The sequence below is a fragment of the Thamnophis sirtalis genome, unplaced genomic scaffold (genome assembly GCF_051295495.1).
Source record: "Thamnophis sirtalis isolate CommonGarterSnake01/CBP01778 unplaced genomic scaffold, rThaSir2_p1.2 scaffold_5, whole genome shotgun sequence".
Taxonomy (NCBI): Eukaryota; Metazoa; Chordata; class Lepidosauria; order Squamata; family Natricidae; genus Thamnophis; species Thamnophis sirtalis.
In genome coordinates this window covers 100,904,369-100,931,170 of record NW_028261385.1, presented here as the reverse complement: position 1 = coordinate 100,931,170, position 26,802 = coordinate 100,904,369, and the positions used below count along the sequence as shown (strand labels likewise).

Sequence of the window (26,802 nt, the reverse complement as noted above, 5' to 3'; positions counted from 1 at the left end):
AATCCACACACTTGGATACTTATTCAGTTACCTAAGTAAATTCTGGGCAATCCAGAGCACTTGAGGAACTTATTTTATTTATTATTCATTTTATTTATACAATTTATAGGTCTCTCATCTTACTTCAAGGTAACTCTTACCAAAATAAAACTTACTGATGGTCTTGCTACGTATTATGGAGAACAGGTAAAGTGCTAGACTCCTTGGAGGAATGTGAGTGTTCAAAAAAGAAAAGAAAAAAAGGATCTGAAAACTGCAGAACAATCAAGGGAATTATTTCCCCAGATATGCAACTTTTGTCTCCTAAAGCAGTTGAATTATTTGCAAGACTATCTTCCTCCAATTTTCCCTACCTATCACACTAGATCCAGTTGAGTTGGCACTTCCAAGTTCCATTAAAGAAATATCTTCTCGTGGAAACTGGAAACATGCTTTCTCCTCTGTTCCCACTCCTAGCCTCTGGAAAAACATTCCCCTGAAGGTGTGCATGGTCTTGATCCTACTGTTGTTTAGGAAAATCATAGAGGTGTAGATCTTCTAGCATAAAGGTGTCAAATGCAGGCTGGATGCATCACATGTAGGCCATACTCACCCCAGCTCCGTGAAGGGAAAACATGTTGTGATACATCACATGACGGCAATGTGATGGTGTGAGTTTGACACCCATGTTCTAGCAGGTGGTGGAGTTTTGTGAACTCACTAGTATGTGAGTTTTGTATTTCCTGGACTGTTGTTGTTTTAAAAAAAAACCTGCTATATTGTGTTTTTGCTTGTCCCATATACTGCCTTGAGTTATGCGACAATTAGATAGCTTTAAAAATCCTATAAATAAAAACAAATGAGTAAGCAATTTCAGTTTCAAGGATACCTAAGCTTGATCCAAGTACTTAAATTATTTTTGGATGTATTCTGTTACGAGGGCACTATGAGCATGGATTTCTTTCTTTGTTTGGAAATCTAGAGCTTGCCCCCAAAAAACCATGATCCAGGTAATCAACCTTTAGTTTCTCTCCAGTAGTTGGGGACTGAAATTTGTTACCCTATCAATGATACACTTGCCAGGCAGTAACTGAACTCACAGTGTGGTTGCAAACCTTTATGGCCTTCTAAATTCCTAACACTGGTTATGTATCAGCAATTCTGCAACTGGGCTTCCTCCTATAATCGTGTCACCACTGTTGTGAAACATTTCAAGCTGTGAGGCAAGATGAGATTCCAGTTCTTAGTGCAAGGTAGAGGGACAGTCCAGAAAGCAAAGATTCATCCACTGACCTCATACTTTCTTGATTTGGCAGCTGAGTAATATAAACCCTGCATTAGCAGAAAAGAAAATCAAAGAAAATTCTGAATGCCAGAATAAGATTGGAAGTGATGGTGATGGAAAGAACCAGCAAGTCTTTCTACCTTGCAAACACATACAAAAATGGAAAAAGAGCTATATGCACTTCTTTATTTATTTTTTCTTGCTATGTATTTTAGCAATAGCAATAGTGTTAGACTTTATATATTGCTTTATAGTGCTTTACAGCCCTCTCTAAGCAGTTTACAGTCAGCTTATTGTCCCCAATAATCCTGATCAAGGGGGTTGCCAGCTTAGGACAGCTTGCACTTTGGCTGGGTACATCTCTATTCCCTCATTTGACACTAGGTAGCTTAGGTAGTCTAGTTGCTCACAGTGGAATTCACATTTTGATAGCTTGACGTACAGATTGGCTGCCAGAAGTTTTTCCAGTACTTGGCGGACCAGGGGTATGTGGTCATTATGGTCTCAGTGTAGATGAGGATGTTACCCAGGTAGACGAGGACTCCCTTGTAGAGATGCTCATGCAGCACCTCGTTTATTAACTGCATGAACACTGCTGGGGCTCCCTGTAGTCTGAAAGGCATCACTTTGAATTGGAAGCTCCCTAGAGGGCAGTTGAACGCTGTTTTCCACTCATCTGTTTCCCTGATCCGTACTCGGTAGTATGCCTCTCTGAGGTCTAATTTGGTGAAGACTTTTCCCTTGGCCAAGTGAGATAGCATATCTTTCATGAAGGGGAGTAGGGTATAGGTTGTTTACGGACACGGCATTTATCCCTTGAAAGTCCACACACAGTCTCATAGTTCCATCTTTTTTCTCTATGAAGAGGACTGGTGCTGCAACTAGTGGCTTGGCTGGCTCAATTAACCCTCGTGCTAGGTTTTTGTCTGTGTATTTGTGCATTTCTTGCATTTTCCGGGGCGTCATGGCGTACAGCTTGGATTTCGGTAGTTTTGCTCTGGGGATGATTTCTATGGCACAATCTGCCTCACGGTGAGGGGCAAAATGTTGTATTCTGTCTCATTAAATGCTTCTACGAGGTCCTGATATTCCCCTGGGATCTGTTCGGTCTCTGGGGTTTTGTCGGATGTGGCTCCAAGATATTCTGGTGTGCTCTTTTGGGGGGTTCCCTGCTTGGGTGGTGTTTCTGCTTGCTGGTGGAAAAGGGGTTGGGGCCCCTTTTCTATACTAAGCCTGCAGGTACCCCCTTGCCACCAGATGGTTGGTCCCCACTTGTCTAGCCAGGAGAGTCCCAGTATGACTGCATCTGTCATTTTGGGGGCTATTATGAATCGAATTACTTCCCAGTGATCCACTAGCTCTAGACTCACTGGTTTGGTCAGGTGGGTGGCATAGACCCCCCCCCATTAGGGACCCATCAACCTGTTCGAACCGGATTGGGTGGGCCAGTCTTTTTGCCCTGATCCTCAGTTTCAGGACTGTGGTCAGGTTGATCAAGCATCTAGCACAGCCTGAGTCTATTAGGGCTTGAAAATCCCTTCCTGTCTTGGGGCTGTGAGGCGTATTGGAAAAAGAAAAGGGCGAATTGGTCCTCTCACCATTGGGTCGCTTTTGCGCTCGTTGTCACTGTCATAGGATTCTGGTGACTGGTCATTGTTGCCTTGGGTTCCCCCCTTCATCTGGATGGGGAGGGACCTCTGCAGCCTGGAAAGCCTTCTGGGATGTGTGGGTAGCCCGTTTATGGCCACGTTCCCGTCGTGCCCTGGGTAGTAGCTCTGGCCTTGGCATCAGGGTTGAGGTTGTGCACACGGATGCCATATGGCCCATCCCCTTGCATCTGTAGCATTTCAGCGGACTTTGAGGGAGGGCTGGTCTCAGGGCCCGCTGTGGTGCTGTGGTTCCCCATCAGCTGGGTGGTTTCAGGTCAGGTTGATCTCTCTCTTTTGTGTCCGGTTGCTTTCTCATGTCGTTGGCATGCAGCCCGCAGTTGACTTTTACTGCTACTCAGAACCACTCAGAGAGTTGGTTTGGAATGTCGCGGTAGGCAGTTACTTGGGCAATCTGCTGGTCCAGACTTTTTCTGAAAAAATACACTAACAGTCGCTCTGGTAAAGGAGGTAGCCTTCCAATGACTCTCCTAAATTCGCGGATGTGCTCTTTGATGGGGCGGCACCTTTGCTTTAGGTGAGCTGAGCTCATCTTCTGCATACATGTCCTCCTCCACCTCCTCAAATTTGGCCTCTAGCAGTCATAGGAAGTCATATACGCCTTGCAGTTGGGGGGCTCTCCTCTTTTGGAGGGCTGCTAGCCATTCCCTTGCTTCTTCCTCTAGTCCAGTGGTTCTCAACCTTCCCAATGCCATGACCTTTAATACAGTTCCTCATGTTGTGGTGACCCCCAACCATAAAATTGGTGTCTCGATTATGTGTTTTCCCATGGTCTTAGGCGACCCCTGTGAAAAGATCATTGGACCCCCAAGGGGGTCCTGACCCACAGGTTGAGAACCACTGCTCTAGTCCCTCTGCGATAGTATTCACTATGGCTCTGTGGGATGTGTAGAGGTGTCCATAGCATTCCAGGTGGACCTCAGCTGAGTCAAGGAGTAGGGCTAACTGGTCTGAGTTCCGATCAAACTTTCCTCTGAATCGGGGCGGTTCAATCAGCAGTGCCCTTCCCTCCTCCTGTCGGCCTCTGTATGCTTGCGTTTGATATGTCTGAAGATACTCCTCAGTTCTAGTTCAGAGGGAGGGTGGTGATTGTCTGCCCTGGGCAGCCTGCCTGCTACGTGGGAGACGCACTGGCTTCATCTTTCTTCTAATGGGTGGAGATGTGGGGCTGTATTCCCATGTGCTTCTCGTCAACTCAAGAGGATCCATTGCTCCTCCCCTCTCTTTTGGCATGCATAATGGCCTTTCTTCACGGAGGATGACCCAGTCAAATTCCTCCCTCCGTTGCTCTATGGAACTTCCCAGGGACTCTATTTGGGGCTTTGGGGGCCTGGCTTGATTCCAGTCCAGCATCCCCTCCACTCTTCCCAGCTCGCTTAGGGCCTTTCTCTTTTTCTGGGTGGGGTGGGGGCTCAGCTTTAGCTGTTTTTAGGGGTTGATTACTTATCTCCTCTTGCTTCGCTCCTCTCGGCTTTGATGTCTGATGGCTGCTCTCCAGCTCTGTTGGGATAGCTGGCCTTTTCCCATGGTCTTCTGAGTTCCCCCTCGGCACCCCCGATATTTAAAAGCAAAAGATGGCTGTCTGTAAAGTACCCTAATGATACCTGCTTCATAATAAGCGACCCGATATTGTAATACAAAAAGCAGTGATTTATTAACAGCTTCATTAGGCATTTCTTATTCGCAGCCATCTTTTTTGCCTTCTTTATCTGCTTTTGAACTTTGCCCGTGTTTCTGTCCTCCCTTCAGTCTTATAATAAATCATGTTATCCAATAGCTTCATTCATCTCAACCCAGCTACTGTAATCTGAGATCCGGCTCCACCGACGCTCTGTATGGAATGTCAACACAGAGAGTTGACACCTGTAGCAACCCACATCTGCATCAATAACAGGAACCTATGTGGTTTGTATGGTACTATATGTTGTTATTGGATGTCTTCCATCAATGCTTATTCTAGCATGAGTGAACAATCTACATGTTTTAACATAGAAAATTTGTTGTCAGCTAATAACTCTGGAATCCAATGAGCTGTTTATTTACAGGACTGAGTGGAAATGGTCTTAGCTATTGGCCAGCTTGACTCTCAACTAATATTTTTATACCTTTTTCTGGGAGGGGGTGGGAGCTGGCTTCCACTTGACACTTGCCTAGACTAATCTCTGCAGTTTTATTCGCAAGGTTTTTTTGGAAGTGCTTCACCATTTAGCCTCCTCCCTAAAGCTAAGAGCCAGTGACTGATTCATAGTCATCCTTTATATGTAAGGAGGGACTAGAACACACAGGCTCCTAGTTTTTAGTCTAGTGCCTTTAACCATCACACCAAAGTGACTGTCTAGAAAGATAGATTATAGCTAATTAAATATGTAAATTGAAATAATTAACAGAATGATGAAATAATGCCTGCCATAAAGTCTACTGTGAGTGCATGCTAAACTGTGATGATTTACTTTCTCCACATGTTCTATTCATCAAACCTTTGTGCGTTAAAAATGCATTAGTTTCTTCTAAAGAAAACTTCAGGAAATGTACCAATCCAAAGATTGACTGATTGATTTTATCAAGCATGCATGCCTCCTCTTTAAAGTATGATATGATTAATTAATGTATTATAACATTAAGATAAATTTGGTATCCATTGACCAACCATTCACTCATATACATAACTACTGAGATGTAAGCCATCTGAGTAGAAATGTATATGAGTTAATAGTAGGCCAATGGATTGCACTTTTAAGAATTCTGCAATTTGAGAATATGGGATCAGTCAATTTTGCAATGTTGAGAATATGGGATCAGCATCAGTCAAGTTTGCAATGTTAAAAAAAAGGTTTACAATAGAAGTTAATGGCAATATGGTAAGATATAAAAGTTGTCTGAATATTGCCAACTATTTGAAGATGTTAAATATCATTATTATTGATCCTTTATATTTGAATAATGATGTTGATGACTGAACAATGATAGAGTAATCATATATGATCATAGTGGCTAGCGGGAAAGACATAGGCTGCATATGGAATTAATAGATTTTTGTTGCAATTCTTAATTTTTTTAAAAAAATGTACTACTCTTTTATGGTGTTTTTTTAAAAAATGTACTTGTTTACTGAAGTTCTCAATTGATTTTGAAATCTAACCTATAGTGTACACTGTGATTAAACACTGCTGCATCAGATTTTATAGTAATCTATTGCTTTTGAATTCATTTCCCTACAGCAGAAAGGTTTCAATAAAAGAAAAATAATGAGGATCAGTGGGGGAGTTTCCACCAAACACTGAATACTCATTATGTATTATTTATCTAATGTGCCAGTTTTGTATAGTGGTTAAGGCACAAGAAATTGGGAGACCATGAGTTCTAGTCTTACCTTAGGCACAAAGCCAGCTAGGCCAGTCTCTCTATTCAGTCCTAGGAAGTAGGCGTGACCCGACAAAAGTGTGCACGACAAAAGCGCACCGACAAAATTGCATCGCTAAAACCGTGATGTCATCAATGCGCGGTGACAGCAGCGCGGAGACAGAAGGGCGCTTTACAACAGCGCGTCTACAGAAAGCCGATTTAACTTAAGGTAAGGGTTAGGTTTAGGGTTAGGTTTAGATTTAGGGTTAGGGTTAGGGTTAGGGTTAGGTTTAGCATTACGTTTAGGGTTAGGGTTAGCATTAGGGTTAGTGTTACGTTTAGGGTTAGAGTTAGCGTTATATTTAGGTTCAGGTTTAGGTTTAGGTTTAGTTTTACAGCGCGCTTCTGTCGCCGCGCTGTTGTCGTGCGCGATTCAGCGCTCATTCATCGGAGCGCTTTAGAACGCACGGTTTTGTCACTGCGGTTTAGTCGGGTGCGGTTTTGTCGTTCGCCCTTTTGTCGGTGAACCGGAACTAGGCAATAGCAACACTTCCAAAAATCTTGCCAAAAAAACTATAGGCAGTGGTCCAAACAACTTCAAGGAATCAACGCTGATTGACATAGATGCTATAACACTTTATCTTGTGCAGGGTCTAATCTTTACCCAAACAGTAAGACTTTCTCTTAGTTATCTCCTTAATTATACCTCAAAATTATATTAATGATTTCTGAGTATGTTGCATGAGGAATAAATGGGATTGATGGGCTCATGGTGGATCCATATATTTCTTTTCATGAATGAGTGTCATTGGATTTTTCTTTCTTTTTTCCCCCTTTTGAACATTTCCCACCTAAAATTGTATGGGCAGAATTAAAAAAAGGAAAGAAATAAAAAGAAATGAAAGGATTGAATGCCAGTTCAGAAGGAAAGACTGATATAAATTGGATTAAGAAATAAATATTTCCCCCCAGACTTCTTTGAACCTATGATAGCACAGTTCAATTTGCAGCCTATTCCCATGCTTTACTCTCTAAATAACATATAGAGATTCATATATGTTTCTCATAGCGATCCTGAATTTCCAGTGGGACCAGTTATTATAGCTCTAAAAGGCCTTCTACTGTACAGATTTCGATGAAATATGCTCCCTTTTCCAATTACAATATTCTAAAATTTGTAGTATTCCATTAAAGTAAATACTAAACATACAAAAAGGAATAACCATTCATTTATGGTTGGATAATGGCAGGGCACTGCTGTAAATTCCCTGGATAAAGCTTCTGAATTTGGATAAGTATGACCTCCAATAGGGCACTAAAAGGCTGCTTGTGCAATTTTTCAGTTGTTGAGGTGGACTGAGTGTTTTTTGTTTAGAAGGCTTAACCAGGTTCATCTCAGCAGCTGAAAAATGTGTGGTAAAACAAGGCTTTCAAAAGTATAGGAGCCTCATTGAATAGATCATCAAGGTTCACTTAATCATGATCAATAATTCTTCCTTTAAAATTGGATTATATTAATTACAGATTTTTCCAGTCTGTGTCAGAAGGATTGTAAGAAAATTAGCACATAATTACTGGTGCTGATAACAATACCCAATGCCCATTATAGCTTTTTTGACTAAAAATATTGAGGACATTTGTTAAATTACTCAACAATTTTGGGTAATAAATGTAGACTAAATTATAAACTTATATAATGAAATAAATTTATTGCTTTTTAAACATTTTTAAAAAAATATTGACAATGTTCTTTTGATACACTGCTTGCTTAAATCAAAATCACAAAATCAAATATTGTTATTATAATGCTCAAAGAAGAAAATGAAGAATAAGTTTGTTAAAAAGCTTTAGGTTGTGTTGAGATTAGATTAGTGTTGTGTACCAAACCTGGTTTTGGAGCCAAATCTGAACTGCTTCAGATACAGAGGCTTATTGATTATTATTATTTGTATGGGGCTTTTAGTAATATATTTTAATGACTTTAGGCTTGTTGAAATAGATATATTGATTGAAGTTGATGCTACTTGGGCATCCTATCAAATCTCCCGCCCTTTCCCCACTCCAAAAAATGTACCAAGACAAAGGCAGCATTTAGAATATGAGATTCTTTAATGTTTTTTGGAAGAGATGTATGAAGAAGGATATTATAGCTTTAGTTATCTGTTTTAATTGTAAATTGAAGTCTTTGATGATATTTGGCATAAGATAGAAATTTTATAAATAACGATAAAATTGACACACTCAGAATGAGTACATAATTGGTGAAATGGATGCTAAGATCCCATGGATTATATAGGCCATATTTGCATGCTTAAATTCTGAAGAATTCCAGCATAATGTGAAACAAAAGCGTTGTGTTGTACTCTGTTCAAATGCTTTGGTTTGGTTCCTTCTGCCAGGAGAAACAATTCAGAATATATCTTTCTGTTGTCTGTTTGATATTATGGTATTAAAAAATGAACTCAGTTTGTTCTAGCTAATCAAAGCTGGAGTCTGTTCAAAGTTGAAATTCATAGTATGATGTTCAGATGTGACCAGTGTCTGTCAATTTATCCTCCAATTGGCTACAGCTTACATCAAAAATGTATTCGTAATATTCAACATTGTGATTTTGCTTTATTTAGTATTTGTTATTCTTATTAACTATTTTATCTATTAAAATTCGATTTGGATGCTGCCTGACTCCAGCTCTGTGCCTTACAACAGTAGAATTAAACAAGCAAATTCAAACATAAAATATGAATCAAAATAAGAAGAAAATATTATTTTAGAAAATAACATTTCCATGGCTCAGAAATATTCACAATCCTAGCATTTTCTGTGAAATAAATGGACCTATTTTAAACTCCAGGAGTTCATATTATTAATTGCATTAAATTAGATTCTTCTTGACCTGAAAAGCACACTTTATTTGCATTTCAGCCCTTTTGCAAAGAGTACTTTTAGTAATAGATTTTTGCTTTAACTGCTGTTTTGAAATGAGATTACGTAAAATGCAAATTGCTTCAGTTCATTTTGTTTGCTAAATGTACTGTTTAGCTCTGTTCTTCATACAGTGAAGCATAGCTTAACACTCTAACTAATGATTGTTATTGGAAGAAATTTATGAACCATCTTCTTCAGAAAATGAGACATTATAGAATGAATATAAAAAAGTTGATTTTTTCAAACTGTTTGGTTATGAAACTTTGTTATACTTTATAAAGTTTAACAACTATATAAATTTACTTTAAAATAATGGTTTAAAGATGAACAAATATTAATTTCTTAAAGCATTTAAAAAACAATATTGAAAATTATAGCTTCAAACATTGGGGAAAGAACATTTGACATGTATAACTTTATTTCAGATATAAATAAATTAATAGTCTTCACAGCCTTGATTACTATTAATCAATGATTTTGAGTACAGATAGTGCTCAACTTATGACCACAACTGAGCTCCAAATTTCTGTTGCTAAGTGAGACATTTGTTAAGTGAGTTTTGCCCCATTTTACAACCTTTGTTGCACAATTGTTAAGTGAATCACTGCAGTTGTTAAATTAATAGCACAGTTATTAAATGAATCTAGCTTCCCTATTGATTTTGCTTATTAGAAGGTCGCAAAAGATGATCACATGACCCTGGGACACTGTAATGGTTATAAATCTGAATTTTGATCACATGCCCACAGGGATGCTTAAATGGTTCTAAGTGTAAAAAATGGCCACATTTTCAGTACCTTTATAACTTTGGTCACTAAACGAACTGTTGTAAATCAAGCATTACCTGAAATTGTAAACATTTCTTTTTTAAAAAATAATCTGTATTAGCTACCACTATTTTTTCTAAGACAAATCAGGAAATTTCCCCCTTCCCACAACAGTTTTGAGAAATCAAGTCAGTTCTCATATATTCTATGCTGCATTAGTTTTTTAATTCTGTTTTAAAAAGTATAAACAGGTTGCCAAATTTTGACACTGGAGAAACAAAGGCAAAAATACGCCCCTTTAATAAATTGGGCCAAAGAGCAGGTTAGTGGAAAAACAGTAGATTATTCAGCCTTCCCCTGCTTCATTACATACTCTTTTTATTCCAGTGGATATCACTATTTCTCTTAGCCTAAGTTTGGGACAAGCAAATAAGCAGTTTATGTATTCATCATATTTTTGTACCATCTATTTGACCTCTGTGATTCTGCTGGTTTACAAACGAATCCATGCAATCATATAAAAGCCATAGTTAAAAAAAGTCCTTAGCATTCTATGACAGGGTTCCCCAACCCGATTATCTGGATTCCTTTCAGTCGGGTTTCAGGCCTGGTTACAGCACGGAAACTGCTTTGGTCGCGCTGATCGATGATCTCTGGCAAGCCAGGGATAGGGGTCACTCCTCTATCCTAGTGCTTCTTGACCTCTCAGCGGCCTTCGATACCATCGACCATGGTACCCTTCTGCAACGGTTGCGAGAGGTGGGAGTGGGAGGCACCGTTCTTCGGTGGTTCTCCTCCTACCTCTCGGACAGGTCGCAGTTGGTGTTGGTTGGAGGGCAGAGATCGACCCCTAGGCCCCTCAATAATGGGGTGCCGCAGGCAATGTTCCCTCTAATTTTTTTTCAGGGTGAGCGGAAAAGTATAGTGTTTGAGCGGCACAGTTTCATGCCTGAGCACCTAAGAGAGCAACAGTTTGAACTTCTGTCTCGTCTGCTGGACATTTGCGCAACATTCCAAGCGCCAAGCACCAATTGTGAGCGAGGTTTCAGCCTGATGAATGCCAGGCATGAAAATGTGCTACTCAAACACTATACTTTTCCGCTCACCCTGAAAAAAAAAGACTTCTGCTCAGCTTTTAGATCATTAGACTGGCTAGAGAGAGACATGGCACCAACAGGTCCTGGGTCCTGGCATTTTGCAGGCAACCTGTCCTCTCACATTCCTTTGGAATGCAACCCATCACATTTGAATTAGATTTTGCCAATTATCCTATTAAAAGATAATCCTATTATTCTAAAATATGACTAACTCGATATTAAAAATGTAAATATTTAATGCTGATAAATAATAGCAGTAATTGTTATTTAGTATGATTAAAATCAGTATTGATATATCAATATATCTATCAAAATTGACAATAAACACTAAAATAACAATACAAATATATAATGTGGAATATAAATGTAATAAATATAATATATAAATACAACATAAATGTAATAAAATAATTTATCATGAAACTCTCCCCCTTTAAAGTAATAAGATCAATTAAATAGTCTAGCAAGTTTGGACAATATGCTATATGTTATGTTACTTAAGAATATATATGCCTCAGAATCAGATACAACATCCACATCATTTCCAACTGAGTCAATAAAATGATATGCCATGCCAAAACTATTTTAAATAAAGATATGAAATTAATCAAGTATTGCATTTATTTTTCAAAATGAATGTAGAATTTTTATTATTATTTAAGTTTTGTACCCTATCTTTTCTAACTAACGTTAACTTTAAAAAGATGTTACATCAGACTACAATACAAGTAATTAAATGAAGACTAAAATAAGTGTTTTGGCATATTGAGCTTTTTATATTTCTTTCTAATATTGCTTCCTTAGTTGAGAACTTCCTCCTCAGCTTACTTACGCATTAACTGTTTGTTGCTTTTATGGCTTATTCATTCACTGCTCCATCTTCAGTTTTTTTCACAGGGGGCAGGGCTTCCTTCCTTCCTTCCTTCCCTCCACTCCTTTGGCCACCAATTTTGATCCAACTCTCTCTCTCTCTCTCTCTCTCACACACACACACACACACACACACACACAGACACAGACACGTGTTCTTTGGGGGGGGTTGAATTACTCCCCCTCACTGCGCAAAGTCGGCTCAGCATGTGTTCGGCCCCTGCTTACGCTGAATCAAATCTGCAGCCGGCGGGACCATTTCAAAGCCGCCGCCCGCCAGTCCTCTTGCTCCTTCTCCTTCACCGGCAAAGCAGCGGCGGTGGTGCCTCCCTCTCCGCTCGGAGCACCTCAGCTGGGCTCTGGGTTATCCCTGCCATCGCCTCCACCTCCGCCGCTTTCCTACTAGCTCCCGCGGCCTCAAAAGCACGGCAGAGGAGGAAGGGGGAGGGATAATGCGGGGGCCAGCTCAGGTGCTCCGTGTGGAGAGAGAGGCACCACTGCGGGAGCTTTGCTGGTGAAGGAGAAGAAGCAAGAGGACTGGCGGCTCATCAAAACAAGTCTGGGGAGGTCCTTTGCAGGCGGCCAGTTCTAGCTGCCTGCAAAGGACTTCCCCACGTTTGCTTTGGTAGAAAGCTCTGCGCGGCAGTTAGAAAGCTCTGCGCGGAGGTTTCTAGCGACGTGCGCGGCCGCGCACGCGCGCACCTTAGAGGGAACAGTGGCCGCAGGGTTCGGTCCTGTCTCCCCTCCTATTTAACATCTACATGAAGCCGCTGGGTGAGATCATACGCCGGCACGGGATTAAATACCACCAATATGCGGACGGTTCCACCACAAAAGCGCGTAGGACAAAATCGCGCTCGACAAAAGCGCGCTGTGACGTCATCACAGCGCGACGAAAAAGATCGAAAAAATGTAAAAATAAAGCTAAAACCTTCCCCTAACCCCCCCAAACCTAACCCTAAACCTAACCCTAACCCTAACTCTTAACCTAACCCTAAACCTAACCCTAAACCTAACCGTTAAAGTAACGAAAAACGTAACGCTAACCCTTATCCTAACACTAACGCTAACGCTAACGCTCTAAAGCTAACCCTAACCCTTAACCTAACCCTAACCCTAACCCTAACCCTAACCCTAACCCTTACCTTTATGTGAATCGGCTTGCTTTAATTTAATTTTTATTAATTTTTATTTGAATTTTTCGATCTTTTTCGTCGCGCTGTGATGACGTCAAAGGCGCGATTTTGTCGATCGCGCTTTTGCCGTCCGCGCTTTTGACGGGTCACGTATGCGGACGATACACAATTGTATCTGTCTGCCCCATGCCAACTCAGTGAAGCGGTAGAAGTGATGTGCCAGTGCCTGGAGGCTGTTAGGGTGTGGAAGGGAATGAACAAGCTTGCACTCAATCCCGACAAGACCGAGTAGCTATTGATGCTCCCTCCCAAGGATGGTCCAGCTATTCCATCTCTTAGCCTGGGAGGTGAAATTATACGCCCCTCAGAGAGGGTTCGCAATTTGGGGGTCCTCCTGGATCTGCAGCTGATGCTAGAACATCACTTGTCAGCTGTGACCAGGGGGGGCTTTGCCCAGGTTCGCCTGGTGCACCAATTGCGACCCTATCTGGACTGGGAGGCCCTTCGGATGGTCACTCACGCCCTCGTCACCTCAAGACTGGATTACTGTAACACGCTCTACATGGGGCTGCCCCTGAAGAGTGTTTGAAGACTTCAGTTAGTCCAGAATGCAGCCGCGTGAGTGATTGTGGGTGTACCAAGATACGCCCACATTACACCTATCCTCCGTGAGCTGCACTGGCAACCCATTGGTCTCCAGACATGCTTCAAGATGCTTCAAGATGCTAGTCATTACTTTTAAAGCCCTACATGGTATCAGATCTGGCTACCTGAGAGATCGCCTCCTGCCAGTCACCTCCCAGGGACCTATAAGATCGCACAGACTAGGCCTCCTCCGGATTCCATCTGCCGGTCAATGTTGGCTGGCGACTCCCCGGGGGAGGGCCTTCTCTCTTGCTGCTCCGGCCCTATGGAACGATATTCCCATTGCGATCCGGACCCTTACTACCCTTCCGGCCTTCCGCAAAGTGACTAAGACCTGGCTGTTCCGGCAGATCTGGGGCTGTTGATGTATCCAGCCCCATACTAAGTCATGAATGTTGTTGAATTTTTAATGTTTTTTTTTATTTTTCTGTATGTCCCCCCTCCCTTTTTTTACTTGTAAGCCGCCCTGAGTCTCTTTGAGAGTGGGCGGCATACAAATTAATTAATTAATTAAATAAATAAATTTTAAAAACCCATGGTTCATGGACTGGCCAGTAACTGGACCGCACAAACAAGCACATCCCCATCTGCAGGATACGGGTAGCACATGAAACCGTGTCCTCTCTGTTCCTTGGAAAAACATCTTTCCATGAAACTGGTCCAAGCCAGTCCAGACTAATATAGAAATTATTTTATGTATCTTTTGTTTTTTTGGATTTTCAAGTCAATTTTGACTCCTGATAACTGCCTGGATAATTCCTTACAGTTTTCCTGGCAAGATTTCAATGGTTTGCCATTGCCTTCTTCCTACAGCTGACAGAAAGTGCTAGCCCAAGATCACCCAGTAAACTTCATACCTAAGGCAGGCCTAAATTTCATAGTATCCTGGTTTCTAGTATGGTACCTTAAACATTATGCCAGACTAACTTTAAAGTAAATGAAGAGTAAAAAAAATGGGAATAAGAGTGAGTGATAAAAGCAAAAATAAAAACTTCTTGTGGACTGTTGGCAATCAGACTTAACCTAAGCTTCCTTGATACTCCTAACTCTCTTTATTCATTTATTATTAAATGAACCAATTAGATAAAAAGCAGAAAAGATTTTTTAAGTTTGCTAATTGATGTATCTGTATTTTAAACAAAGCCATATATAAGAAGGAAAGAAAGCAGATGAGAGAGGAACAAGAGGAAACAAATTGTATTTGTAAAGAAATACAATTCAAAAATATTTTTGTTTTATCAACAAGATGAACTAAGTAAAATCAGAAAATATCTAATTAGAGTAAAAGATATAAAATTGGTGGTGGCCAGCTTCAAATAGGCCCAGCAGCAAAGCATGGAAAGTTTTTAATCATCAATAAAAACTACAGCCAAACTTCAGTAAAGAGTTTTTTAAAAAAAAATTAGCACAGTGAAAGAAATTCTGGTCTCCATCCAAACCTTTAAGAATGAAGATGTATAGCGACTAATAAACTGCTTCTCATGAGTCATCATTCTTATACCAAAGTACATCTTCCTAAATTGTTGGACTTCATCAGTATCAACTTGAAAGAACATAATCAAGGTTATTTCTTCCCTGTTCAATTGTTTGAGAGGACTGCAATATTTGCAATAACTTATCTGTCCATGGCAAAGCTAAGAAGTTTCTAATGGCCATCACTTACCAGCAGTCAAAAAAGAAAATCTGGAGCACAGTTAGTCCTCTAAGTAGCTACTTGATTAGTAGCTAAACTAACAGAGCTAATACTAATTAGGACTTCTGGAATTCCATGTGCAAATTGAACCAGCAAGACTAAGATGTTAAAGACAGTAAAGATATTACTTGTGCTTGAAGGATGTTGTTACTCTTCAGTAAATCAGTTGTAAACACATTCATGCATTTGAATGGAGATATTCTTTCCTCAAATGAATCCAATCAGGTGCTTATACAATCAATAATCTCTTTAAAACTTATTTCTCTCCCAGAAGAGCAAAAATCACATCCTTTCTAAAAATTGCCACAGTAATGGGAAGATATGGTAAAACTGCCTTGAGCATTATTCCAAATGATAAAAAGGAACTGAAAATCCAAATAAATAAATAAATAAATAAGTAAGTAAGTAAGTAAGTAAGTAAGTAAGTAAATAAACAAATAAATAAATAAATAAATACTATCTGTTTTGAGTTCCAAAAATAACATTTAAATAATTTGTGAATATGAAACATTAGAGAATGCTGTAACCAACTAACCTATCCAACTAGAGTAAGATGTTGACCAGAAGTCCTAACTTTAGACTACTTATGATACCCTTCCCCAAATGAAAACAATATATTTATTCATGAAAGCATCGATAAGGAAAAATAGATTTTGGCCATTCCTTATGCTGGTATCCATCTCTAATAAAACTAATGTATGATCTTTCACTTGAGGTAGCATAGAAATATTGTAAATATATAAATGAGGCTAAGAAAGTAAAATGTGGTCCAGTCCAGTATTTATTTATTGTAGGTGAATAACACCAAATCTTGGGATAAATATGTGACCAATTTGATGGAAGAAAAGGTCATAGTATAGCTTCTTCTAAATCCAGTTTTGTTCTTTGAGTTCCTTCTCCCTCCTTTATAATCGGGAGTTCCTTTTTTACTGTAATAACTCAAGTCTTTTGTAAACTGAAAGAATTGGGTTCTGTCATGATTGCATTGTACAATCTAAGTAAAATCAAAAATTTTGAGACAGGAAACTGATAATGAATGCAGTAATCAGAATTTTCATTGATACTCTTCATAGAGAATTGCTCTTCTATTTCTAATTTTAATTCCATGTCTTAATTTTTTGAAATTTTTTTGAAAAACTTAAAATTTTTAATTTTAGTTTATACATACATGTATTCTAAAATGTTTCTTTGCTTAGATATGTATTTTGCAGTATATAGTGGAAATGTCTTCTACATCAGTGATATGTTAGAACACATTATTAGCTGCCATGAATGTAATTTCATCTGTATAAATAGCAATGATTTCTCATATTAGCAGGATGTGTGTGTCTATGCCTGGATATTTCACTACCTAGTAGATTATATCTATTAAAAAGCATTGAATGTCAGAATAGCTTTTATCTTGCTCTATCTACAGGTCCGTAAATATTCAGAATTCTCATTGTTCAGCTCCAAAGACATTTATCAAATACATGAAGCAAAATTTTGGGCCATGCCAATCAAAATGCAACAAATGAAGGAGCCAACTTTCAAGATTCTGTGGTTTTTAATTTTTTGTTTTAGTTGACCCACATACATGCATACTCTAATTGTGTTTGTAATGTTTCCTTCAAATTCCAGGAACTAAGAAATAGAGAAAAGTATGTATCAATATACCACCTATTCAGGCCAACATGCCCTGCTGTTAGCTAAATATGTATATGCAAGGCTGTGCTATCCAATCCTCCTTAGATTGGAATAAATATTTCTTATTATCAAGCCATAGTTTCTTTTCTTTTTTTCCTTTTCCCAGATCACATGCAACATCAACCACTGAAATCATTGTCCGGCTTCTTAGTGTCTTGTTGGCTGAAGAAGCATTTTTCTGCAATGCAATTAGGTGATGGGATCATTTGTAAAAAGCAGCAGTCTTAATTAAGGGCTTTGCCATGTAATCATTAAAAAACAATGTATTGAACTATCATTTTATGAAATATTTCATCTTCCTAATCACCTGCCCTCCCGCCTTCTTCTCCCAGACAAGAGCACACAATCCCCCTGGGTAGCTGATGCATAGTATTGCTCTGGACTGGACTGATCATTAAACAGGGCTGTCAAGAAGTCTACCTGATGGGTGCAGAAGTAGCTGGTAGAAATCACGAGGCACTCATGCAGTGTTCATTCATCTCGCTTACTTTCGCAGCACTCCTGCTCCATTTATCTGTCCAAGGCCTGGGATGTTAATGGTAGGGCTGGTGGCTCTCCGTTTACTCTCTTCCCACCTGCTCTGAGGCTTGCTAGTTTTTCTTTTCCCCTTTTTTTTCTTCCTCCCACCCTTTTGCATGGCTGATGGATATGCAGAGTATGGGATGAAGTGAGCGCTACTGTCACCAAACTGATGGTATTCAGTGACTCCTAGCTCCTGGCTAGTCTGTACTCCAGGAGCCTGACACCCTGACCACTGAGGCATAAAAAACAGAGAATTGGAAGCCTCAGCCTGTCAGGCAATAGAGCATCCCCCAGAGAGACCTGGAAATTCTTCTCTCTCTCTCTCTCTCTCTCTCTCTCTCTCTCTCTCTCTCTCTCTCTCTCTCTCTCTCTGTGTGTGTGTGTGTGTGTGTGTGTGTGTGTGTGTAGAGGTGGAAGAGATAGTGGGAAGAAGATCAGCCTCTTTGTACAGATACTTGTGCAGGAGTGCTGATTATTCTTGGAAACACATCTCTCTCCATAGAGGCAAGAAATAACAACATACAGTAGATACAGTGAAATAGAACAGCTGGCTGCAACAGCATGGAGGAAGATTTACCTGAGCAAGGGAAATGAAGTTTATGAGATTTCTTCTTCTAGACCCGTGATGACATAGAGCCCTCTCAGCTTCGCCATACATGCGCACTTGCCTCCCGCCAGCCAGCTGGTTTTCGGGTCTCTGCTGTGCATTCGCAGGGGCAGGGTGCATGTGGGAGATGCACGTGCATGTGTCAGGGTGGGGGCACATGGGGGCTCATGCGCATATGCATGGGGCAGAGGGGGGTCGTACACACATTGCATTATGGGTGCATGCACATTTTGGGCTTTTGGTGCCGAAAAGGTTAGCCATTACTGTTTTAGACTATATGATCATGGAGCAATTGTTCCAGGATCTTCCTCCTGAGTCTATGCATGGTCACAGAACATAGATGAAAATGGCACAGAATTCCCAATATTCATGGATTCAATTAATATTAATATTGGGAATTCAGTACTTGGGTGACCAACAACACATAAAAAGACCAACATAAATCAAATCAGCAACAATACACAAGAATAAACTCCACCATGAATCATAACATCTATATTTACATGGGCACCATTGGTAATATACAAAAGAACAGTTAAAATCCATAATATCTCAGGGCTGAAACTACTCATTTTCTGATCCTTATGCCTGGAGAGACACAACCAGGTCTTTATAGCATTATAGCTTTCTTAAAGTTGTCAGGATTGGAGCAAGTTGCAACTTGAGAGTATGATGTTCTAGGGGCAAGTGTTGCAAGCGAAAAAGGTCCTTTCTTTCTGGGTCCCACTAGATTGTGACTATTTTTAATTATTGGGATCCATCACATCAGCGGAGGGCTTCAAAACTTTCAGCAATGGGTTCTCTGCCTGGTTGCTGTGTTGGCATGGCCATGGTGGGCATGGCCTAGTCGGCCTCCTGCACCATGGTTGGGGTGGAGTTTTCACCTTCCCCAGGCTTTGGAGGCTTTCCTCAAGCCTCTGTGAGGGCAAACTTCCTTCCCCTATGTTCTGGAGGCCCTCCGGAGGCTGGAAATGGGCCTGTTTCTGGCCTTCCAGAACTTCTCCCTCCCGAGACTCCATGTGGGCCCTCCACTTACCTCACATCGAAAATGGGCTGTGTGGAGACTCCTGGGGAGAGGATGAGGTGGACAGGGTGAGGCGAGGGGGCAGCCAGGGGTGGGATTTAGAGGTTCTCTGAACGAGCCATAATGTTAGCTACGGGTTCTCCTGAACCCGGGCAAACCTGTAGCAGCCCACCCCTGCATAGCATGCCTGCACTAATGGACCATGTGAGAGAAGCAAAGTTATTTGTACTAAAGCCATGAATCCACTGGATTTTGGATATAAATGTTTGGTTGTGCCAAAAAGTAAGTTTTCAATAATATGAATATGTGATATCCAATCTCACCACATATGGAGATAGTATGGTAACAAAATAGATGTATGTATCACAGTCTTTAGTTCTCAGTCTTTAGTATCTTATGTGCTCCTAATCACTGGAAAAAATCTGGTTTACAACATAATATCAACAAGATCCTACTTTTTCCAAGAAGGGCATTTAGATGTTTACAGACCTTTTGTTACATTAATTTTGATTTAGTGTTAGTGTTACAATGACGGCTAGACAATGTGTATACTGTTTGAGAAGGCCTGGTCTACAAATACAGATGTTCCAAGGATGTAGTAAATTGATGGAGATAGGTCTTATTGCTTCCATGAGTTTTCGTATTGTTGGAAGAAATGTCCTTCTGGGTTCGGCTCCAAGAGGGGAAAAAGACACTGGAGACACGGAGGCTGCTTGGAAAGATGGTTTTAATGGTGGACAGGACAACATGGCTTGAGTCCTGAACAGAAAAGATGATCACATGCTTCAATGTTGGTGAAGAAAAGAGAAGGGAGGCTGAGATGCTGAGTCCCTGGTTTTATGCCCTCTCTGTCCTTTGATCTTGAGCTTGTATTCTGATTGGTTGTCAGACTCCCATGGGGCCATGCAGGGGCAACTCTCAAGGCTGCGTTTTGAATCCAGCTTTGGTTGAGTTCTCAGATACCATGTGGTGAGTTCGGTAAAGGGCCAATATTATCATGCCTTAATCCCATCCTGGAGCTGAAGGGGAGAACTCTTTATTATGTAAAGGGACTGGCTTGGCCTTCTTAATGGCCCATTGATGAAGTGGGTGGGGGCAGGAAGCTACAGGGAGCTATTCTCTCTTTAAAACATGTTTCTTCCTTTTCACATCCAGAGAAATGTAATATTCTGTCTTTTCAATATTTCCTAGGATATTTCATTTTTCTGGGAGAGGACTGGGTGATAACTTCCTACAGTATGATATTTCAGTAGTATAGCATCTGTAAGGTATGGTGTTATTGGAACTGCTATTTAAAAAATCCCAAATAATTGAAATATTATTAATCATAAGTTGTTGGCCATTATGCATATTGAAACTATTAAATGCATCTATTCTTAAATTAAAACAAAATCAAAAGCAGAGAGAGTTTGTGTTGGGTTGACAGGCTCACCTATAACAAAGAAGATTCAGATGAATATTTGTGCTAAGCAAACCATTCATAAAATAACAATGAAAAAAATAAAATCTGATTTTATTTTAATCTGATCCTGTTTAAAGTTATACTCCAAGATCTTTCATCCAGGTGTTATTTTCCATTTAAAGGAAGGTAAGAATGGATTAAAAGCCCTATCTTTTCTCAGTGCGGCTTTAGCAGTGAAAAACATAAAAGAGTATGATGGTTGCTTTCTATGTGTGAAGTAACTCATAAAGAGGGCAGGTTAATTTAAAAACTTGATTTTTAATTTCCCTCTCACTACTACCTCCAGGGGTAGCAGATATTGTAGAGTAGTTAAAATCAGTCAGTTTATTAAGAGCCCACATAATCTTCATGTCCCCTAGAAATCATGCTACAAGATAAAGTGTGAAAAGGCTCACATTCTCTTCACAAAATGACCCAGTCTCCTGGTGGGTCTGTACCAATTAAATTTTCAGGAGGGGACAGGGAAATGTTTATTTGAAAGCTAGCCTACATGAACTTCATTACATTACTTTCCACAGTGGGGGAGTAACATCGATTCACTGTCAAACACCACAAAAAAGCAGACAAGAAATAGTAAAAATATGGCAACCAGGCCTCTATATGGAATCTTTCTTGAGTTTTTTTCTCTCAGAAGCCCAGTTGTGTGATACTAAATAGAGTATAGTAAAATAAACATGTAATCTTAAAAAAGGACCCTTATAATGTAGATATTCTAATAGATTTAAACATCACAGGCATCTTGTTTTAAATTTGTGCAAGCCTTCTCTTTATTTTCATAGAGATATGTTGTTTAAACAGGGTCAGAATATTTTTAGTGCCTTTTCTAACAAAGAGAAATGTAGTCAGGTAGAGGAAAAACCTTATCTTCCCTTGATTATTATCTAACAATTTCCCTCAAACAGAGTGTGGCATGCATCAAAACAATAGGAACTGTATGCCACTTTGGTCCAATGTTACTATTAAACAAAATTGACGCTGAATACTTAAACTTTTCCCAAAAGAACTATAATGCAAAAAAACAACAACCCTTCTTTCTGTTTTGCTGAAATGAATAGATGATACCAAAGAAATTCACAGAGGAGGAAGATATAGGTTAATAAGCTTTGACTTCCCAAATCTTTTCTGCTGATAGATGCCAAAGTAGAGATGTAGCTATAAAGCTCTTTTTATTACAATATTTAAAAATATTTTCCCTCTGCTCAACAAACTAATTATGCTGATATTAAGATGACCTATTTAAAATTTTTAATACAGGGAGAAGCAAGGGTTTTTGTATCTGCAGTATCGAAGTTGTCACATACTTCTCTTTGGAATTTCTTCAAGTAGCATACATGCAATCGTGAAATACCTTGAAAAAAATTACCAAAATCACAAAAGGGGTGGGATTTCCAGTCCAGCATAAATACAGTATGTCTGGATTAACACAATTGAGTCAAATAATTTATAAGAGATTATTCAATAATAAGTAATTGAGATGTTTTCAAATATTGAATGCCTGGGTAAACACAAGAAAATAATCAGTCCAGATCCCTACCCTCCTATATTGCTAATAAATGTTTATTTTTATGAAAAGAGGGTAGAAATTAATTTCCTCAGTGAAAAGTTAATTGTTCAGATTGCATGATTTAATGATTAATAAAATAAAATCTTATGAAACTCTAAAATTCATATGATCCAGTCTACTTAATTTCTTCTAGTATCTTCAAATATGTAGCATACTGTTAAGATAGCAATAGCAATAGCACTTAGACTTATATACCGCTTTGCAGTGCTTTACAGCCCTCTCTAAGTGGTTTACAGAGTCAGCCTGTTGCCCCCAACAATTTGGGTCCTTATTTTACCCACCTCAGAATGATGAGTCAACCTTGAGCCTGGTGAGATTTGAACTGTCAAATTGCAGGCAGTCAGCAGAAGTAGCCTGCAGTAATGCATTCTAACCACTGCGCCACCATGGCTCATAATTGCAGAAACAAGTGGGAATATTGAAAGACTTGATTGCAATTCAGAACATTTGCTGGGCCTTATTTATAAATTACTAGTGATCAGAATCTCAACAAGTCAAAGACTGCATGATTAAATAGATACAACATTTGAATGCAGTAACAGAGATATAATAATGGGAATCTTAATAGAAGAACATTAAGTTCACCTGGAATATTATACTCAGACCAAATTGGTATAAGATGTTAATATATGGCTCCAGTCTTGCTTGTTAAAATGGACCATTTATTTTTCAAAAAAATTGGAAATGTAATGAGTAAGTTGAATCACTTTTTCATATTTGGTGTCAATATGATAAAGCTGAACAATTATGGAAAATAATTGATGCTGGGATGAAGACATTTAAAAAGAGATTTCACATTTCAGTTATGATAGTTGCAACATTCTTATTCAACTCACTTTACCCACTCATGCACCCCTTCAAAGTATACTGAATTAACTTGTATATGACAAGTGCTGCAAGGATATTATATTTTTTCTTTTTAAAAGGTTGTTTGATTTCCCTCAAAGTTTTTTTTTTTAAAAAAAATTGTAACCCACCCAGAATTGTTTATTAGTTGGGCAGCTTATAAATCATATTAAATAAACTCAAACTGGAAATAATCATTTAGACCTAGACTAATATCACATCTAAAGTTTGGGTTCACTTTGCATAGAATTGATGTTTAAATTTTCTGTATCAGAATAGTAATATTCTTAGTAATATAGACTGAATTATTGAATTTATTACAACTCATAATTTTATTTGGTGATTTATGCTGTAATGGCCATAATGTTTGATGTTCAGCCATACTTAAAGTTTAATAATTATTCTTAGTCCTTTACATCAGTGGTTTCCAACCTTGGCAACTTTAAGACCTGTGGACTTCAGCTCCCAGAGTTCCTCAGCCAGTTTGCCAAGGTTGAAGACCACTGCTTTACATGATACAGTAAGTAATCTGTTGCTTTTTAAAAAGCTAATCAATAATAGTTGTGGGTGCTCCAATACTGGAGGTTTTTAAGAAGAGATTGGACAGTCACTTGTCTGAAATGGTATAGGGTTTCCTGCTTGAGCAGGGTTGGACTAGAAGACCTCCACTGTTTTTCTATTATATATTAGAGACCTATAACCTCTATGATTTTCTAATTCCTACTTTAATCAAATTTCTTTTATTCTTTTATTTTTTATGTCTCTTTTTGGAACCTTTAAGATGTTTTTTTCTTTAAATTGGTTGATAAAAAGAAATCTCCTCCCCCAAAGTATGTGGATAATGAAAAAAGAATTCAGGCAATTCAGAATCAAGAAACTAAACATGGTTGAATTTGATTCAAAATCACCATCTAAACCAGAGGTCTCCAACCTTGGCAACTTTAAGACTTGTGAACTTCAACTCCAGAAGCTTCACTGGCTGAGGAATTCTGGGAGTTGAAGTCCACACGTCTTAAAAGTTGCCAAGGTTGGAGACCCCTGATCTAAACAGTTCTGTAGAGAGGAACATTTATACTTAGTTTGTCTGAATTTGTTTCTCAGAAAACAGTGAAAAACCCAATGTATAAATATCAACAGAAAGATTGTGACAACAAAAAAAGCAAACAAGAAGCAAGCAAAGATAGTACCAATAGTAATAGGTCCCTTGATGAAATCCCAAAACATCTGGAGCCCCACTTGAACACCATTGGTATTGACAAAATCACTATCAGTCAATTGCAAAAGGCAGCTTTCCTTGGAAAAAGCTTACATCTGCAATGATCCTCTTAACACTATCAAGCAACATCTGCCTCTCCAGGTCTTTGGGAATGAGTTGATAGGTGGATAAAAGTGCCAAATCCAGTGTGACCATCTGTGTGACCAATCACAATAATTAATTATTTAATCCTGCCTTTCAATTTCTATATTATTACGGGCATGACAATGATAAAATGATTTAAAATGTGAAGAACAGTAGCAAAAATAAGGATATAGTAACATGAGTAAAGAATCTAAGGGCAATTGTAGCATAAAACCATAAAGACTGTAATAGTAGACAACATGTCATGACCAATAACCCTCTTTCTTTTCATTCACTGCATTAAGACATTGTTAGAATTCATATGACTTTTAACCATCTCTGCTATTTTACTTGATCTTTATTGAGCTCTTTCCTTTCTCTTTATTTCAGGGAGTGAGTTTTCTGGAAGCCCATACAGTCACCCACAATATTCAACATACAATGATTCCTGGAGATTTCCTAACCCTGGATTGTTAGGTAAGTTTGTTCTCATGCCATTAAAGCCACAGTCTAATCCAAAATTCAGGAAAGCAATAACGTGTCCCCATATGCCCTGCCCAATGTACTCTTGAGGACCTTATGACCATGCAACAGAATGCAATCCATGCTGTACGCTTCTGGGAAACCATCACCTAAGTTAGACTTTTCTAAAAGAAGAGCGGTGGCGGTGCAGTGGTTAAAATGCAGTATTGCAGGCTAACTCACTGCCCACTGCCAGGAGTTCGATCCTGATTGCCTCAAGGTAGACTCAGCCTTCCAGCCTTCCAAGGTCGGTAAAATGAAGATGCAGGTGGTTGGGGGGAATATGCTGACTCTGTAAAATGCTTAGATAGGGCTGTAAAGCACCGTGAGAAGGTATATAAATCTGTGCTATTGATATATGTTTTAAATTTTATGTTCTTATAACTATGCATAAAATTTTAATAATGATGCGTCTGATAATAATAGAACATAGAATCATAGGACTGGATATAATAATAATTTGTTTTGAAACATTCTGGAATGCCTTCTCTATAGCTAAATAGCAATGTCTAACAGTATATGCAATATTTAATCACCAAATTACATAGACCAGAACTGATTAATTTACAACTCTTTCATGCTTAAATTTAAACCTGAAGTCTCTTTGTTTTTAGTTGGATTCACTTTCAAGTAATTCTTGTTGTTTAATGTAAATATGAGAGATAGGAACGGACAACTGGGTATATAATTGCTTTCTTTCAACAAACCATAATTAAGATATTCATATTCCGACATCACAACAAATATCTCAGATGGCATTTGCCAAGATTTTCTGTGGCTCACTCTCAGTCTGCCATGGTTATTCAGAGATGAAAGGAGTTTGAAAAAGCTATCTCTGTTCCTGCTGTATATAATTGTTTCCCCTTTTGCTTTTGGCACACAGGCTACAAAATAGCGCAAAGCCCCGTGTAATAAATTTAGCCATAACTGGCAGGGGTATAAAAGAAATGTAGCCTATGGGAAGTTGAATCCATTCCCATATTACATTTAACTCTCCCAAGCTATTGGCTTTATTCATGCTATGCCTCCAGGCTTTATTAAGGCTCCACTGTGATTTTGAATTAATTTGAAGAAATGCATTAAAATGTTTGGAAGGGTGAATGCTGAACCTGTCTGCAACTCATTAAAGCAACCATGTCGTTTCCATGAAGGGACAGACGACTTCTAACTGCATCTTCCAAATCAAGTCCAACACAGTGCATCCCCTTAGTGTTTCCTGGCTAGTTTTCTGGATTCATGTCCGAATTTTTAATTTAATGTAGAATAAATTATATTTCTTTTGCATATGTTTCATCATACTGCTGGCTGAATATATGGCTCCTTTGATCTTTTGGGTTTCAGTAAAGATGATGTTGTTTCAGTAGAAGAGAGCAGCATAACTTATGTTTACAAATGAATAGTCTTTCTTCAGGATCTTTTCTTTCCTCTTTAAACTGTTCTCCTCCCCACACACAATTTTGTTCTTTATTAGAAGTTTAGTATCCAGACACATAGGGCGCCTGTAATTTTGCAATAAGACAGAATCCAAATGATTCTGAAAAAACCCGCCTTACAGACCCTTGGAAGTCCCTAAGTAACTCACCCTCACCCTCCTTTAATAAGGTGGATAAGCAACATCCATTTTACGCCACTGTCAAAATCTGGCCCAACTTGACCTTACATGTGTGTAGCACATGGTGATTAGAATTCTCCTGCATAATCTATGTGAATGAGGTAAGTAAAATACCAATTAATTGTCACTTCTCTAGCAGAGAGATATTGTGCCTTAGAGACTTTCAGATTTATGGATGGCAAGGTTGTTATGTGTGACCTCTAGCAGAGAAA

At 39.0% G+C, this 26,802-nt stretch overlaps 1 protein-coding gene across 1 annotated transcript in view; it reads left to right on the top strand.

The window, feature by feature from the left end:
• PAX5 (paired box 5) overlaps positions 1-26,802 on the top strand; it is a 250,175-nt gene that overhangs the window by 207,429 nt on the left and 15,944 nt on the right. The window contains exon 9 of the mRNA XM_014051605.2: positions 24,847-24,933. Coding sequence (XP_013907080.1) covers positions 24,847-24,933 — 87 coding nt within the window. The remainder of the gene's footprint in view (positions 1-24,846; positions 24,934-26,802) is intronic.